The sequence below is a fragment of the Buteo buteo genome, chromosome 11 (assembly GCF_964188355.1).
Source record: "Buteo buteo chromosome 11, bButBut1.hap1.1, whole genome shotgun sequence".
NCBI lineage: Eukaryota > Metazoa > Chordata > Aves > Accipitriformes > Accipitridae > Buteo > Buteo buteo.
This window is the reverse complement of record NC_134181.1, coordinates 30,015,696-30,032,817: the sequence shown is the minus strand read 5'-3', so window position 1 is coordinate 30,032,817 and position 17,122 is coordinate 30,015,696. Positions and strand designations below refer to the sequence as shown.

Below are 17,122 nucleotides of genomic sequence, written 5' to 3'. Positions count from 1 at the left end.
CCTTCCCCGCCGTCCCGCCCCTCCCGTCAGGCGGCAAAACCCGGCGCTTTCTCCTCACGGCGGCGGGGTGCGCTCGCGCCCCGAGATCTCGCGAGCCTTCGCGCTGCCCCCGCCCCCTCTCGCGGCTCTCCCGGCAGGGGGCGGGGCCTGCCGCCCGCGGGGCGGGGCCGGAGCGCACGGCTTCGCTCCGCCCCTCTGGCAGGCGCTGCCCCCGCCCCGTCTTACTACGTCACTAGAAGGCACCCGGCGGCTCGAAGGCCCCGCGGGGGCCTTGATGGCGACGTCGCGTATTTAGGGGTGGCGGCGGCCGCCTGTAAACCGCGCCACCGCAGTGGCGGAGGCTCCTAAAATTCCCCGGTGGGAGCGAGGAGGAGGCGGGGGGCGCGGGCTGGCCTCCCGCCCTGGGCGCGGCGGGGGCGGTAGCGCCGCGGCGGGACGCGCCGCCCGGCGGGTGTGCCCGGCTCAGGGTGCCGGCAATGCCTGGCTCCCGGGCGGCGCGGGCGGCGGCGGCGCCTCGGCGGCGGCGTCTCCCGGGCTGAGCGGCGGCTCTGGGCCTGCCCGCCCCCTCCTCGCGGTGCTTCCCCCGCCTCCGCGAGGGGTCCCGGTCCCCCACCTCCCACCCCCGCCGGCCCGCCCGGCCGGGGATGAGGCGGTGCGGCGGTGGCACAAAGGCTCCTCCGGGGCTGCCCGTTGCCTAGCGCGGCCCAGCGCCTCCGGCCCGGCCCCGCCGCCGCTCCCGGCCGCCCTCCCTCCTTCCTGCCTCGCCGGCCTTCGGCCCCCGCAGCCCCGGTGTCGCTCGCTGGGGACGGGCCGGCGGCTCCCGCCGCGCCCCCCCCCCCCCCGCCCCTGCCCCAAGCCGCCCGTAGCCCCGCGGGAGGATGTCGGAGGATCACGAGATGGACAAGATGATCAAGGTAGGCAGGAGGCAGCGGCCGTCGGGGTCGCCCCGTCGCTCGCCCCCGGCCCCCGCCTCGTCCCCTGCCCTGCGAGGGGAGGTGGGCAGCCCCGGCAAGGGCCCGGTGGGTCCCCGTCCCCCCCGCTGCTCTTACGGCTGCGGCCCTGCTCCTCGCTGCCCTTCCGCCGGAGCCCGGCTGCCTTCGGGTTCGTCACCTGCAGCGCTTCGGTGTGGAGCGCCAGAGACCAGGCAGGGGAAACAGGAGGTGCAGGCAGGCGGCTTCCAGGGAATCCGGCCTTGGGGGATAGGTGTTGAGAGGCTGAGACTGCGGAGAGCAGAACCGGTGTTACTCGGGGCGGCGGGGAGCCGGGGTCTCTGCCTCAGAGCAGTCCCTGGCTGCGGAGGCAACGCTGTTGCCTCAATCCGTCTCCTGAGTTCGTGTTCGGATGCTGTCATGAAAACAAATCTGGCGTGTGGGATGTTTGTGTTTCGAGTGGTGGTGGAGGAGCTGAACAGATTCAGGATTTCTTTTTTTATGGCGAGAATCAGTGTGTGAGCTTAGCATTTCCTGGTGAATCCTTCTGTGACCCGGCTGAGCGGATTTCCTGAAGAAGCTGGGGAAACCCCTCTGAGATAAAGTCACAATAAAACAATGTTTTAAAGACTCTCTGCAGGCTCTTTACCTTGTGCAAAGCATTGGCTGTCACAGATTCTGTATGCCTTCGTAAATACTTATTTCAATAAAATGAATGAATTCCTTAAGGATGTAGGTAAAAAGATCCCATGTATTGGCATTTGCTGCCTTTCCTTAGCCCTGCTGTCTGCCACAGTGGGATTTGTCTTTACAAAGCTCATTGGGGGCAAAAATCAATGCAAGAGAAACAGCACCACAGTGTTGTGGTGTTGAAATCTGGATTGATTTAAAATACGTGGGTCTTGCCTTTTGAACTAAAAAAGCCCAAGTAGAAGGAAGTCTAAGCACTGTGTTCAGGGAACCCAGATTGTAATTAAACTACGAGATCAAGTATTGAAGTTGTATGCTGTCTCTTCCTGCTTCGTTATCATCTTGGCACAGTGCAGGTGAAGTAGCTGTCCAGAAGGCTTTCAGAAAGAACATTATTCAAGTATTTCTGTGGTATTTTGTGTGAAGATAAAGATCTACATCAGCGCTCTTGGGGGTTAAAAACAGAACAAAAACTCCAAAGCCATTGTGTAAGTGTGGGGACAGTCTGCATCTGCCTCCTGCCCCTCTCCGTTTGGAGGGATTCTGACCAAGAACAGATTCTGGGCAAATCTTTTGCATCATAGGCATTGTCTGAATCTAAAACTTAATTTAGTACTTTTATATATTATGCTCATTTCTCTGCTTCTCAAATGCTTGGTTATTTTTCAAGTTTGATTGGTTTTCACCTGCGTCTGCAGGTTTAAGGTCTGTGGTTCAAGATAGTGATCGCTGTTTAAGGCAAACTGGCTGAAGTTGAGAGGCTGTGTGTTGGAGCAGTGGAGGTGGAGTTACACTGATGTCGGCATGTCACTTGTTGACTATGTGGACTTTGTCCAAGAAGCAGTCTGTATACTTTTAATTGACTGTAGTGAGTATGCCTTATTCTTGAAGTACCTTATTTCAAACCTTCTTCCATTGGTATTCAGTGGAAACTGAGAAGCGCCTGAGCTTTCCCCCGAGCAGTCCCGATGCACATCTAACCCTGTCTGAAAGCAGCTTGCTGAAGACCAAGCTGGGAGAAATCTGAGAGTCCTGTCTTTCCAGGCTGTTAGCATCCCAGACTGCTGACTCTGCATGGGAGGATGCTCAAACCGTTGTTTTAGATACCCTGAGCTTGCTGAAAGGGAATTGTGCTATTGAAGAGAACTCAACTCTTAAACTTTGTGTGAAACTTTTTTGTAATTGAGTACATTTCAAATTTGTTTATTCCCTTTGCCCACTGGAAATTAATGTAAGGAATGATCAGAAGTTTAAAGTTCCTTTAATAGTAGGAGCAAAAAGGTTTACTGTAAGAAATTGCACCACTGCAGATTTTTTTTGAAAGCGCTCTCTCCGGCACTCTGCCTCCTCTGTTCCCAGCCGCAGCAGATTAGTTCCAGCTGACCTGTCAGCCGGTCTACAAGTTCAGTGCTGTGCAGCAGTGCTACTGTAAGGCAGTTTATTCTCCAGATGTGGAGCTAAGTACAGGATACCGTAACCTCTGCTGCCTGCACCCACAGTACGTTAATCTAGATTAAGAGGCAAGGCATTTAGCCTTACCCATTGAAGTAGATTTGGATATTTTCAAAGGGCATTTTTATATCTGTACATTTTAAATATTTAATGTTGTTTGAATGTTATGAACCTGTGTTGATTTGCAGCTACGTAGTCTTGGTTGCTAGATTTGGAGCTCCTGTTTCTGAACTAGGAGATGTAAGTAATTCTGTACATTGATGGACAGTAAAGTTCTCAAATACTGTATTTCATATCATTAGGAAATGGTGAATAGTGTTTCTGGATCACTAGATTATTCATTTTTACTTCTAAGTTTTAAAACTGCTTTGGAATGAAGATTGGAATCCAAATGAAAATGCAGAAAACAAAAATGTTCGCTTTTTTAGTTAAAACAATGGTAAATATGCAGAATATGAAAGAGGAAACACATTTTTATTAAAAGTAGACTTATTTGTAGTTGTTGAACTTGTCCTTCAGGAGTTAAGAACTATCAGATCTTATTCTCACTTCATTTGATTCATAGATCACAGACTTTCCAATTCCTAATCAGCTCCTCTGTTCCACTTACTCAGCTGAAATGAAGCAAATGGTCTCTGTGCCATCACAGAAGTGGCAGCAGATAGCAGGAACTGTTTATGTATGTGGAGACAGTATCTCTTTTTTAGACCAACATGTGCAGTTGAAAGGTTAGGGAAGTTTTGGGGCAGGCAGGCCCTTCTTCGGTTTTGGAACAGGAGCAGCGGACTTCAAAGTGCTATAAAAGATAACGAAGGATTGTAATCACTTAATCACGCTGGTGCTCTAGAGTACTTTGGCGTTTGCTTCTCCATTTCAGTGGTTTGACTTCACAACTTAAACACTAAGCGTGATCTTGAAAGCATGTTCTGAGGAGGTAGTCCTCAGTTCAGAGAAACCCTTTCTCTGCTCATTAACGCTCTTCTAAAATTGTGTTTTCATTCCACCTATGATGCCTTCAATTATCTGTATCTGAATATCAAGAAAATTAAATTAGCTTTTCCCTAATATGCTTCTCACAAGTGAAATTATGTTAGTTACATTGATAAGAAAGTTTCTTTGTGCTTCTACTTGAAAACAACAAACCATGTCTGATCCATTATGCTGCTCTTCTGCTTTCTTTTAAAACCCTTCATAAAACCTCCAGTTCAAAGTTAACTTTAACTTTTTCCCTTTACGTCTCTCACGCTAGTCATTTATGATTTGTGTGATACCCACTCCAGACTGTGTTAAAAGGCAGTTTTTTCTTTCATATCTGTCTTTTGCACTCTCTAATCCCTTCAAATCTCACCTTAAATATCAGCTTTCCTTTCTTGCTTTGTTTTCAATCCATGTGGCATGAGGGCTGGCTCCAGCCTGGCAATAGTGTTCATCCACGACTATTGCAGCGGAGGCCAACGATCCCAGGTTAGGGACTGCCATTTTCAATCCCTTAGCTGTTCTCAGTTTTCTCATGATTTGTAGCACGAGTGAATCCTGAAATGCTGCAGGTTTTGAATGGAAGTTAACAGAAGGGGCAAATCTGATCAGAATGAAGTTGCTTTGCAACCAGTAGACTCTTCCATTTGCTTGTAGTGTATTTGGGAAGTATTTTACCTGCTTGCTTAAGCTTCTCTGATGCTAGCTTTTGTTACCAGCTCCTTTTCTCGCAATTTATCAGAAAGCATGGCTTTTTGAAAGATGAACCTGAACGTAGGTAGCAATGTTCATAAAAGAACAAAGGCAGAATTTTATGGCGTGTATTACTCGGTGACTTGAGTTTGCACACAACCTTTCCACCGTTCAGCCCTGCTCTGTTGTTAGATCACCATCTGTGTAACAGCACATGGCAGCGGCATTAATCAAAATGCTGCGCGCCGACGCTACGTTTACATCCCGCCTTGTGACATGTTTAAGCATGATAGCACCCAAGCTGTGTCATAACAAAACCAAACCCTGCTTATATGGATTTGGACAAAAGGATTATAAACATGAGCCTGGTTCATTATCAGACAAGCTAAAACTAGTCATGCAGGGTTTAATTTACAGTATAATGATTCCAAAGGTTTGAAACCCTAAGAAAGCAGCAAAATCATTTTCCATTGTACCATATGACCAAAAAATACATAATAATGCTGAAATTAGGCCTTTGTGTTCAATTGTGATTGATCATTTCTAGGTAGGAAGCGGGATTTAAGAGTTGGGGGGAAGTGCCCTTGGTATACTTTCTGTATTAAAGGCGTGAGATCCCATTTACTGTTCTCAATAATCCTGTTTCAAAATGCCAGGGTGAGCAGTCTCAGCTGCACAGAAATAATTTTAAACTGAGATATATTATTATGTGAGCATTTGTATTTATGTTTAATTTTCCTAGGCGAAGCAAAACTCCAAAGTAGGCTCTTTTCTCTGCTCAGGTATCTTGCAAATCAGGTCTGCTGAGCTGGGTTTTTTTGGAAGGGATGTAGTAATTTATTTTTTTTTAATTTTTTTTTTTTTACACTCTCTTTCCCCTCCCCCTGCTCCTTCTTGAATAGGAAACCTCCATTTTAGAGGAGTACAACATTAATTGGACTCAGAAGCTGGGAGCTGGGATCAGTGGTCCTGTTAGGTAAGACAATACACCTGCAGATTTGTATGTAATCTCAACCTGTTCCATTAACTGTGGAGAAGTGAGTATGTATTTTAAGTGTGATAACAGCAGAGTGATGTGATGTGATATGTGGAAGACTCTCTTTATAAACAAATAAATGTGTATACTCCATGGGGGTCGTGGCTCATGTGCAAGCGAGGTATTGTGTTTTATGGGGTATGTTTGAAGTAAAAACTCTCCTCACCTCTCTGCCTTGTCCCGTCTCACTGCCGTATTCCTGAAGCAAAGTGGGAACAGGAGTCGGTTGTGAAACAGTGGCAGCAGAAAATTGTCCTCAAACACCTTTGTCCTTTTGATACTAGTGTCAGTGCAGTGCAAAGGTCGCTGCTCCCGTCTACGGTATCATCATTTGGGGCATCAGCACTGCATGCCCGTTAGCTATTTTTACCAGCTATTTTTTCAGATCATCATGTGAGACCAAAGCAGATAGTGCCATGAGCTCTGCATCTCAAACCAGACTTGCCTGTCATGAATTTCTAACCCCTGCAGGAACTGGATGCTTTCTGTAAAGCAAAACATATATTCCCTTTTCAGCAAGACTCTCCCTTTTGGGAGTGGGAATTTGTGCACAAGCACTAGAAGACAAATGTCTGCACCTCTCTGTTTCTGGGCGCTTGACAGGGCGATTGTCTTTTGCCACCATTTATCTTCCTGTCCAGGCAATTGGTTTCTCCTCATCCATTTTGTGTTGCTGTGTTCCTCTGATTATATTAAAATATCCCTTTGTGCTTTATTCTTTTAGCTGCCTGTTAATATGTAGGCCCTTACCTCTGACGCAGTTCAATTGTTAATGTTAAATGGGGGAAAGAGAGAAAAAAACAGTGCAGCACAGTTGGTGGCCTTGCCAAAACAAGGATTTCCATTCAGAAACACTTTATTTGTTGCAGACTACACCCTCCGTTGGAGGTGTTCAGGCTGCCACTGTGTGGTTTGGGTTTTTTCATCAAAAGCGTCTCTTCAGGCTGAGTGTATAGAGTGCGTTCTCCTTGTCTGCAGTTAGCCATTGCTCTAAAGTACTTCTTCTGCATTGCTGAAAATATAACTTGGTGTGAGGTGTTTCTATGCAATGTATTTGATTGTTGTGGAAGGCTGAAAACTGAGGCTTTCAAGCTGGGACGTGGTGACAGGTGCCCTGTATATTCCAGATTGCAGGCATTCTCGTTAATTCCAGTGTGGAGAGCAAACTCATAACTACAGATCAATTGCTTGAAGTGTCTCTTTAACATTCTTGCTGACTGAATAATTTTATTGCTGTAATACCAGAGTCTGCGTGAAAAAATCCTCTCAAGAACGCTTTGCACTGAAAATTCTTCTTGATCGTCCAAAAGCTAGAAATGAGGTATAGTTCCTGTTTATACTGTCTGCCTTCTGATACACCACAAAGTCTCGCCCTTTTGGTGAATTGTTGCAATGGTTTAAAAAAACCTGAACCATGTGTTCTATAGATCTTGCTAGGCAAGATTCCTTGGGTTTGATCCTCTAGCCTTGCTGTGCTCAGTTCCTATAGGATGAGGTGGTGGGTGAAACAGAGGGACTTTCTAACTCTTGAGTTTGCTGTAGGTGTTAGCTGTATATGTACAAGTGTAATTTATAGAGCTGCAGTTTAAAGCTGGTGTTCTCCCTACGTCCCATGTAATGTAACATGAATAGTTTAGAATGAATTTTGTTTCCATACATCTCACTCTTGGATGTCACTACTCGGAATTGCCAAGAATGCTTCAAGTTGTACTCTAAATGGTATGGGTTTATCTGTGTATGAGAAACTAAATAAGCTCACTGATACTGTTTGTGACTTACTGTGGCTAGCAGGAGTGTGCCAAGGTACCAAACTGTCAATCTATTGAAAATGATGGGCAGTCATTCAAGTTGTCATAAAAGTGAAAGCGTTAATTGTCCTTACGGTCTAGGCAACTTCCATTTCTTGTTACTGAGTAAATCCTCATTTAAAATTCCCAGGCAAAAATAATCTGTTTACAAAGAGCATCAAGCCTCAGCTTGATTTAGCAGTCCAGGTAGCTTTAAACTGTGGAAAATTCCTTAGGTGCCTATTTCAGATAGTCAGAACAGGAGATGAGGTTTCACGTGTTGTGAGTGCTAGATCATCAGGCCATAAAAGAAGCTGCATTATGGAATTTCAGGTTTTATTCATGAGTTTTTGGTTTCAATCGTATCTCTATTGCTACTTTAAAGCTAGTTCTAGCTTTAAATTTATTTTAAAAAGCCAAAGAAATCAAAGATTGGGCTTTTTCCGGAACTCTGCTGGGTTTGATTCCATGGCCTGTAACAAATAGGTTGGCAATGTATGATCTTTTTGTCTTACTCGGTCTAAGTAGTGTAATGGCTGTTGGTCACTCATATAAAAGCTTGTAGGCATTTCTTATTTTTTGAATAATTTTAAATTGGGTGTGACTGGTGCTGAGCACAGCTGACAGTGCATGGGCTCGTGTGTGCCATAGTCTTGGGGGCAGAGGGAGAAGCAGAACTGGTCAAGTGCATGTCACTGTGTACAGTAACGTTTCTTCCCTTCTCTTCAAGGTACGTCTGCACATGATGTGTGCAACACATCCAAATATTGTTCAAATTATTGAAGTTTATGCTAACAGTGTGCAGTTCCCACATGAATCCAGCCCAAGGTAAGATTACATAGGGTGATTCATTCCCACAGCTTGCTTTCCATGTTTAGGCCAAGGTATAGTGGAGTTTGCTTTTTTTTTTTTCTTTTTTAATCACAGTGTGACCAAAATGAATATTTATAGGGGGTTCCAGATATAATATTTATACTTTAGACTAAGCAACGCTGACTTTTTCCCTGTCAATGCCCAGACCTTTGCATATTTAAATGAATTTGCGTCCTTCACTACTGGTTTTGAATACATCTTCATTTCTTAGGTTTTTCATTGATTCAGTCTGTGATACCTGCATTGTCTGAAAGAGCGTATTAGCTTCTAGTTTCCATCCTGCTTTGATATTGCTTTAGTAGCTTGAATTGATTGTAACCTTTGAGCCTCCTTCTGCTTTCAAAGCACTGTTAAAGCAGGATTGGAGCTGCGACTTTTGTTGCTACCTAGAATCCTAAGTGAGATCCTTTCATATGATGGTGATGCCTGTGAGCCACTGGGAAATTCAGAGCGCCAGTCTTCATTTAAATAAAATAAAAAAAAAAAAAAAGAAAAGGAAGAAAGAATTGTTTCTAAAAATACTAGGTTCTGCCCTGTCAACTCTCAATACATTGTCCTGCTTAAAATGAACACAGCAAAACATGAAGCAGACTTATTTTTCATACTTTAATATTGCTTGGGATAAAAATGTTGTCTTCTAATTGGATGTTGTGAAAAAAATATTGGAGCTGGGAGGACTAAAGAGCTGAGACCTCTCTGATGTATCTGATTTTGCTGTGTGGCGAGAAGAACTAGAAGTTAGTTTCTTGAGGATCTAGCAGTCCTGATCTCCACACCTCTTATTTGTTGTCGTTCGTAATTACGGCAATAAAACTGTAAATTAAAATCATGAGGTACAGTAAAGTATCCAGACTTAAAAGCATTAAAGATAATTCCTCAACCTTCTGCTTCTACGTTGCAGTGAACATCTTTAGTGCCTAGGCAGACAGCTAGGCAGATCGGCATGTCTGCAAGGATGGGTGCAGACAGGTGTATGTTGTGCTCTAAGCCAGCTCCAGCCTGGAAGCTGTTTAGCCTGTTTAATGCAAGACTCTACCTGCTGTATTATTCTTTGAGGGCAGAGTTATACATCAATGTGTCTAAATGGCTTCCAGGTCCAAACTGGCTTGCTGGTGGAAAGCATGGGTGGAGCTTGCATGTATCTGTCTGAATGCATCCATGTAGACATGTCCATGGTGTTTGTTCCAGCTGGATGTGGGAGCCCAACATGAAGAGCAAACTGTAGATTCCTGGCTGACAATCAGTGAGTCAGATTGTGCTGGGAGCCAGAAAATCCTGCAGTTTATATGCTTAAAGGCAAAGTTACGGAACCAAAATAGCTCTAACAACTGTAGGAGAAGCGAATATATGTCTCTTTTGGCCTGCGTCAGTAGATATGAAGTATGCATTATTAGCTTAGCAATTCTGTTATTTTTTGATTATTTTTAATATAACAAAATGAAATGCTTTTGAACAGGGCTCGGCTCCTAATTGTAATGGAGATGATGGAAGGGGGAGAGCTATTTCACAGAATCAGCCAGCACCGGCACTTTACTGAGAAGCAAGCAAGCCAAGTAACAAAGCAGGCAAGTTAACACCCATGTATAAGCAAATCCATGAATGATAATGGCTAAAGTATTTAACAATTTCTTGGGGGGGGGTGGGGTGGGAAAAAAGGAAGCTAAAATAATCCTCGGTTCTGATCCGATGATCATTGCCTGCTTTGTTATAACCTGACAATGCCAAAGTTTTAATAGAAGCAAAGAATCTGAAGGTGTGGGCTAGTTCTTCTGGGTTGGCACCCCGGTGTCTCTGCTGTCCTTAGCAGTGGTTTTCCTAACCTCGTCTATGGAACGCTTCACCAAAGAGAGCTCTTTTCTTGCATGGTCTTCTTGCTGTGTCCCTCGCTGTTGTTGTAGAAGCGTTACCTCCAACAGTCCACAGGCTCTCACCAGACCTCGCGTGGCTCCTGAGCTCCAGTTTGAGAATCGCTCTTGGCCATGACACAGACTTGGCATTTCTCTCACCTCTTGGGCAGAGTAGCAGACAATAATGTACATGTGTCCTGGGCCAGTGCTTTTCAAGCTGGGTTCTGTATTTGGTTTTATGGAAGTCTTGCCTATCATGGAAGATAGCAAGAGGAATGTACAACTATAGTGCATGTTTTCTGTGCTGTTTGTTCTGATGTCATTTTTCCCTCTCCATTTCTCTATGGAACTCACTCTTCAATGTTGTGTTTTATAGCCTCCACGGTATTTATTACTAGAGGTTTTGGTGTCCATCAGGCTCTTTGTTGCTTAGCAGTGCATCTGGTGGGACTAGCTTATATCCTGTTAGAGTAGGCAGGATGATGAAGTAGAAGGGCCTCCATGGGATTCAATGTGGGGATCCCCAGTGTCAGTTCCTCTCAGTTCTGGGGTGAACTTGTTCCCTTTCACTTCCAAGCTGTTGGATGACTTATGGTACCCAGTCAGAAAGCTTGGATTAGTGGGAGGCTTGCAGGAAAGATGGTATAGCTGTATGTTGTGGTAGCCTTTCTAGGAAGCTACAGCAGAGGACCAGCAGGTTGCTGTAAGGAACCACAAGGCAGAATGATCTTGCTGTCAAAATGGCTGAGCTCTTCTGCATGGGAATTGGCACCATGGCATGAAGCTGAGGGCCAGAATTGCCATCGTTTGCTTCTTGCAGAGGTTATATTGGCATTCCAAACGAGATATATGAACTGTAGGTGAGAGGCTATACTGGAGATACTAATCAGTAAATGTCCTGCTCCCACACCAGTGATCACTGCAGTGAATAAAGGAAAGAAAACATGAGACAAGATACTACAGCATTTGTTATAAATTGACATGACTCTTTATGAATATATCCATATCCTGATCACTTGCTTCCCCCTAAGCTGGGGAGATAATTTTTGGTACTGAGGCAAAAAAGAGGGCCAAATCATTTAATCTTACTTTTCTGTCTTGTGCTTTGACTTGTTTCTAATGAAATGCTAATTGTGCTCTTACCTTTTTGGTTTCATCCAACAAAGAAATTAGGTGGAAGTACAGAGTTATTCTTGACAGTTTGTTTTCATGTCCTTTGGGCTGTTGATTTTGACATTACAAGGCTGTCTCCAGGATTAACATGTTGGGAAAATCTTTTAAAACTATGCTAAAAGACAAGATTTTTGAATTGAATTCTGACTGTGTGTATGCTTGGGTTATTCATGTCCCAAATAACTCTTTGCTTTAATGTTTATACAAATGAAGTTTTAAAGCAATGTTAAAGTCTTATTCTTTCATCTAGTGGTTCTTCATCACTGTCTTGAACTACAGGCCTTATTTCCTTGTACCCAGTAATAGTTAAAAATTTGTCACAAAGCTACTTTCCGTGTTCTCTGGGAATGTGTTTGTATTTGTTTCTGAGCTAAGTTAACGCTGAAGTTCCCTTGTCACAGTAATTTGCAGTCTTCTAAGGACTTGGTGCTTCACCCAGGGTACTGTGTTTGGGTAGGATCCTACAGAAGCCAATAAGAATACTTTCAAATAAGGATTGTGTGGCTTTGCCTTACTTTTGTTTCAGTAATGATGTTTTAAGTATTTATGCTTTGGTTTTCTTTAAATTAATTAAACTTTCAAATGTACAGTCTGTAGAGCTTTCATGACTGGGTTACAGGTTTCTAAACCACAGCAGTGTAAAATGCTGTCTTTGAAAGAATCAGGTAATGCATTTCTGTGCAATATCCCGTGAAATGAGTAAATTGCAGGCAGTACCATCAAGAATTAAACTGCCTGAATGTTGACTCTTAAGTCAGTAGCAAATGCAATAAAATATTCTCTGAAATATTGAAGCAAGATCTCACTGTTGACTGTTAAACAGAATGTAATTGCTGGAGAGCGTGCAAGCAAGTGTAGTGACCTTGTAGGCCTAGCACAGCATATAAAAGGACGCTGTCATGATCTGTGTAACTTCTGGGGGGCTAATAATGCTCTAAGTTAGTCAAACTAAGATGGTCGGGAAGCCCAGTACAACTTAGCTTTTATTTTCTGTTTGCTTTGACTGAAATGCAAACTGCATAGCTTGGTCGCTTTACTGTGCTGTGGCGCAGTATGGCCAGGCTTGTCTTAACTCAGGGTTGTACCCAAGTGGAGTGAAAATGTTTGGGGTCTAAGCTATGTTGGCAATGTCTTTTTTAAAGCTAAAATAACTGTCCAGGCTAAAGGAGTTGTTCTGTAATTGTAGTTGATTTATTGTGCCCTTTTTCAGATAGCTTTGGCTTTGCAGCATTGCCACTCACTAAACATTGCACATAGAGACCTCAAGCCTGAGAATCTCCTCTTCAAGGATAACTCTCTGGTAAGATGAAGACCTGGTATTCTTTGTTTACTGCTGAATTCTGTAAAATGGCTCAATGGTGATTTTCAGAATAGTTGTAAAATGACATTAATGCAATGTTTTGGTGACAAAAATTAATGACCTTTTTTGGCTTCATGCTTTCCATACTCTGATCTGCTTGGAGTACAGGCTGTCTGTGCTGCAGCTGTTAAATATGGGTCAAGTTCTCCACTTCAACATAGCATCCTGCTTTGCTGAGGAGAAGATCTGCTCTGCCACATTTCCTCCCTGGGTGTCATCAGGATGTTCTGACATGGATTATAGGTGCTTCTTCTGCTCATAACCACCCTGCATATGCAGTATACCCCCTACAATGTGCTTAGTGTTTTCCAAATCTGAGAGGAGGACTGCTTTTGACCCAGAGCACCCAGGAAAACAAAAATGCTTGTTTCAAACATCAGTTTATGACTTTTTAGCTGCTTTGTGGAATGCTAAGGCTATAAATACAAGGGGGCTATGTGGGGCAAAGTTGAGTAGAAGGCAAGAAATATGTATTAGAAAAGCTGATACAATGAAATTTTGTAATGAAGCCTCTTCTCCTTGTTTTAGGATGCACCTGTTAAATTGTGTGACTTTGGATTTGCCAAAGTAGACCAAGGTGACTTGATGACACCACAGTTCACTCCATATTATGTAGCACCTCAGGTAACAAACGATTACGGCTCTGGGCTGAAGGGGAATTGTGATCTTTATTGCCTGTGACTCCATAACCACATCATTTTAAAAGCCTTTGCTGTCCTATTAAGGGCTTCTGGGTGCAGGAATCTTGAGTAATTGTATAGTAGCCACCTTTCAAGATGCAGTGCCACAGTGATCTATTGATTACAGCAGGAGATTATGAAGCAAACTTCCCAGATTGTGTTCTTAGCACTGACCGATTGCTGATGCCTCCTGACTCTCCCAGGCCCGACTCCCACCAGTGAGACTACTCTAGGATTTTGACAATGGGCCTTTAACTGCAGTTGGTTTGGAAAAGTCCCTGCTTTGCAATCCTTCTTCCAGTGCAGGCTCATTCAAGATTACATTAAAAAGGACAATGCTGAAACAGAAAGGTTCTCTAAAGGCAATTGCTCAAAAAGAAGGCAGTGCCAGAGGGTTACCTGTTCACCTTGGCTTGGCCCCCTTGTCAGTATGCACTAAGACATAATCTATAATTACAGACAAGCTGGTTTTTGTAGTGCTGCTTTCTTCACTTTCTTTTGTGCTTTGTGTTGGAGTCCTGAAGAAAATGAAAAGAAAACTGCAGATAGATATTTAATTGCAGCACTGGGCATGTCGGCAGCCTTTAATGACTGGGAAGAGCAATTGCAGAGATCAGACCATGCAGCCACAGTTGAGTGCCCTGAAAATGCCTCCTCAACTGGAGCCTGCTGGTGAAGGGCCATGTGCACTACAGACAGGGTTTTTAAAACAAGTGAACTACCAAACCCATACAAAGCTTTTCCTGAGCATATTTAAACTGAGATTTTTGGAGAAACCCAGAAACCCAGATTTGATGAGCAAGTGACAAATTTGATGTGATTTGTTCATGGGAGAGGTAAAAAGGGACATCTCTGGAACTAGAGTTACCCTCCACACAGTTTAGGTTCTAGTTCCAAAGCGTAGAGGTGTTAGAGGTTTTGAACAAAAGAGATGTGAGCAATTGCTTTAATTCAGGCAAAACTGGAGTTTACATCCAAAGCAGCAAAATATTTTAGCTGAAATTTTCCCCATGTAGAAAGTTCCAGTCTTTCTTAGGAAGAACAGTTTGAGTTTGGCAGAGTCTTCAGTAGCTGGAATAAATTCACCAATTGAAAAACCATCAGATGTCTTTGGCATAGGCATTGCTGCTTGTGGTGCCTGTAGATGAGATGTATTTTGCTTTTTTTTTTTCCCCTCTCATGGCAACAGGTATTGGAGGCACAAAGACGGCATCAGAAAGAAAAATCTGGTATTATCCCCACCTCTCCAACACCTTACACTTATAACAAGGTAAGCTATGAAACAGTCCACAAGTCAATATCTTTAAAGAATAGTGTCTCTGCCCTCGCCCCCGCCACTCCCCACCCCATGATGTATCTGCTGAAGTAGTCGTCTATAGACATGGTTTATCGCCTAAGGCCATGAACTTTATTGCCCCGGAATTACACACTTAAGGCCAGGAGCCATAAAGTTGTTCTGATCTCTGTGACAGGAATGCATCTAACTAGCCAAATATCTCACGCTGACTAAAAAGCAGGATCTACAGGAAACAGTAGGGAAATGTCATATTGCTTGCTATTTCATGTACACATGTATTTTCAGCTGTAGTATCTTTGGGGCCATATTTCTCAAAAGTGTGGTTCCTTTGGCTTTTCTAAAAGGAGTGACCAGGTATACAGTGGTATTTCTCCCCTTAAATGTATTAGGTTCAGACCGAGTTTCATTCAGTTGAACTAGCAAACTAGAAGATAATCTGTGCAGGTAGCTGGCTTTCTCAGTTTAGAAGTGGCACGCTAAAAGGTGTGGCTGGCTCTGTGTTCTTTCTGATAGAGTGAATAATGAAATGCACACTTGTTCCAAGCCTAATTAATTATCCTCTAATTAAAGGAAAAATATACAAACACTGTTAAAGGGGCACTAAATATTAACAAGATATTGGAGAGAGTAGAGTGATTCTGCTGGAGTGTGACCATGTGGGAAATTCTTTCACCTCCACAAGAGGCTGGTTCAAAGGAAACCTCTTTTCTGCTGTCAGCCAGAGTTTCTGGATGTGCAAAGCACTATTTAGGCTATCTTGTTCAGGCAGCTGTGGTGGTACGTTGTCTGTATTGGGGATCTTCTGCAAAATGACAGGTAGTGTTTTGTGTTGTCTGTAGCACTAGCCATGGGCAATAACAACTGCTGCTAGAGTCTTGGCAAAGTTGTGACAGAAAGTGTCCTGAAAGGTTGTACTCCTTTTTGGTCATTCCAAAACATTTTCCTCCATATTATCATCACTGTCTGCTGCTGGCTTAGCAGTGTTTGAACCACTGAGTGTTCTTTCAGAGTGTCAATTTGGGTTGAAGTTAGCTGGTTTCTGATTGCAGTGCTAAGTATCTATACTGATTCCAGCTTCAAGGATGGTTGTTTAACCCACCACATGCTAGAGGGGGTAATTTGATATATAGTGTTATATTTTAGTAACCTTCTATAGAGAGCTAAAGCAAAGACAGGCAGAGATAGCTTTCACTGAATGTCTGCATGTGTTTCCTAATCTTGAATCTGCCTTCTTCAGGGTCATGATTATCTCTTCTCCATCCTGGAGAACAGACTGATGATTGAAGCCAGGCACTTCTTGGAGTTCTTGGACAGGTGCCGATAGTCTTTTCAATACAGAGTTTCTTCTGCCCTGTCTCATGTGAACCCCAGTCACAGGGAAAATTGGTTTTTATAAATTTTAAGCCTCACAAGGCAGGGTCAAGAATTCCACTTCTGTGGATTGAAGCAGATTTACTCTCCAATTATAGCCCTCTCCAAGGGAGTAGATACAGTTCCAGAGACACCTAGAAGTGCTTGCTCACTGTTCATGTTGGTAACGGTTTGACAGCTGTCTTGTTCTTGTAATGAACCAAAAAGCCCTGGCCGTGGCACCTGAAGCAAAATAGGGGTCATATTCTTGTACTGAATGGAAGAACCTTGAAAACAGATAGCAACTGGAGTTAACTCACGTACTGAGAAGGTTCAGCTGTCTTGATCTTCTGGGGTTTATAATGTGATTTTGTTTTCGTGTTTCATCTAAAGAATTGATTGGTCACTCTGAACTGCTTTCAGCCATGGTGGCACTAACTGAAAAGGCTGCTGAAAGAAGCGGCCTCATCCTTACCTTGCCAAGTGTGACTCACTGCAAAAGCAGCATCTGGCATATGCCTAGTTCCCTGAAATAGACTGTGATAAACTCCCAGGTACACTGTCCTTCCACAGCAATTCAGAGCCTGAGTGGAGATGCCTGTGATCCACCTTCATGATCAGCAGCACTATCCCACAGACTTAAATTTGGGGAAAAAACACATCTTTGATTCCTGAGTATTTTTATCAAGTTGTGTGTGTATTGGATCAAATATGAGTGTGTATGTCATGGCTGAAAGGGGTTGACTCTTGAGAAATAGAATCTGAGAACCATATCCATGAAGAACTTAGATGCCTGTTTCCTACTTATATGCCTAAAACCCTATTGATTTCATTAGAAATTATCTCCAGTTAATGGAAAAATGATGAAAATTTAGGTACCTAAATAGAAATTTAGACTTCTAGAGCCATATGAGATTGCTTTTCAGCAAGTTGTTTAAGCCATACATATGTGGGGTAACTCCTTGGAGTTTCTTTCGTTA

The 17,122-nt window shown here is 43.6% G+C and overlaps 1 protein-coding gene across 6 annotated transcripts in view; it reads left to right on the top strand.

Annotated features, from left to right (window-relative positions):
* The first annotated feature begins 427 nt into the window (after positions 1 to 427).
* Positions 428 to 17,122, top strand: part of MAPKAPK5 (MAPK activated protein kinase 5) — a 27,373-nt gene continuing 10,678 nt past the window's right edge. Inside the window, exons 1-8 of one of the 6 annotated variants that reach the window (XM_075041226.1) lie at positions 428 to 914; positions 5,642 to 5,715; positions 7,021 to 7,096; positions 8,293 to 8,390; positions 9,892 to 10,004; positions 12,670 to 12,755; positions 13,344 to 13,439; positions 14,685 to 14,765. In XM_075041226.1, the coding sequence (XP_074897327.1) occupies positions 879 to 914; positions 5,642 to 5,715; positions 7,021 to 7,096; positions 8,293 to 8,390; positions 9,892 to 10,004; positions 12,670 to 12,755; positions 13,344 to 13,439; positions 14,685 to 14,765 (660 nt within the window). In that variant the 5' untranslated portion in view covers positions 428 to 878. Of the gene's footprint in view, positions 915 to 5,641; positions 5,716 to 7,020; positions 7,097 to 8,292; positions 8,391 to 9,891; positions 10,005 to 12,665; positions 12,756 to 13,343; positions 13,440 to 14,684; positions 14,766 to 17,122 lie in introns of those variants that run through there. The other 5 variants (XM_075041223.1, XM_075041227.1, XM_075041229.1 and 2 more) reach the window with 5 other exon arrangements.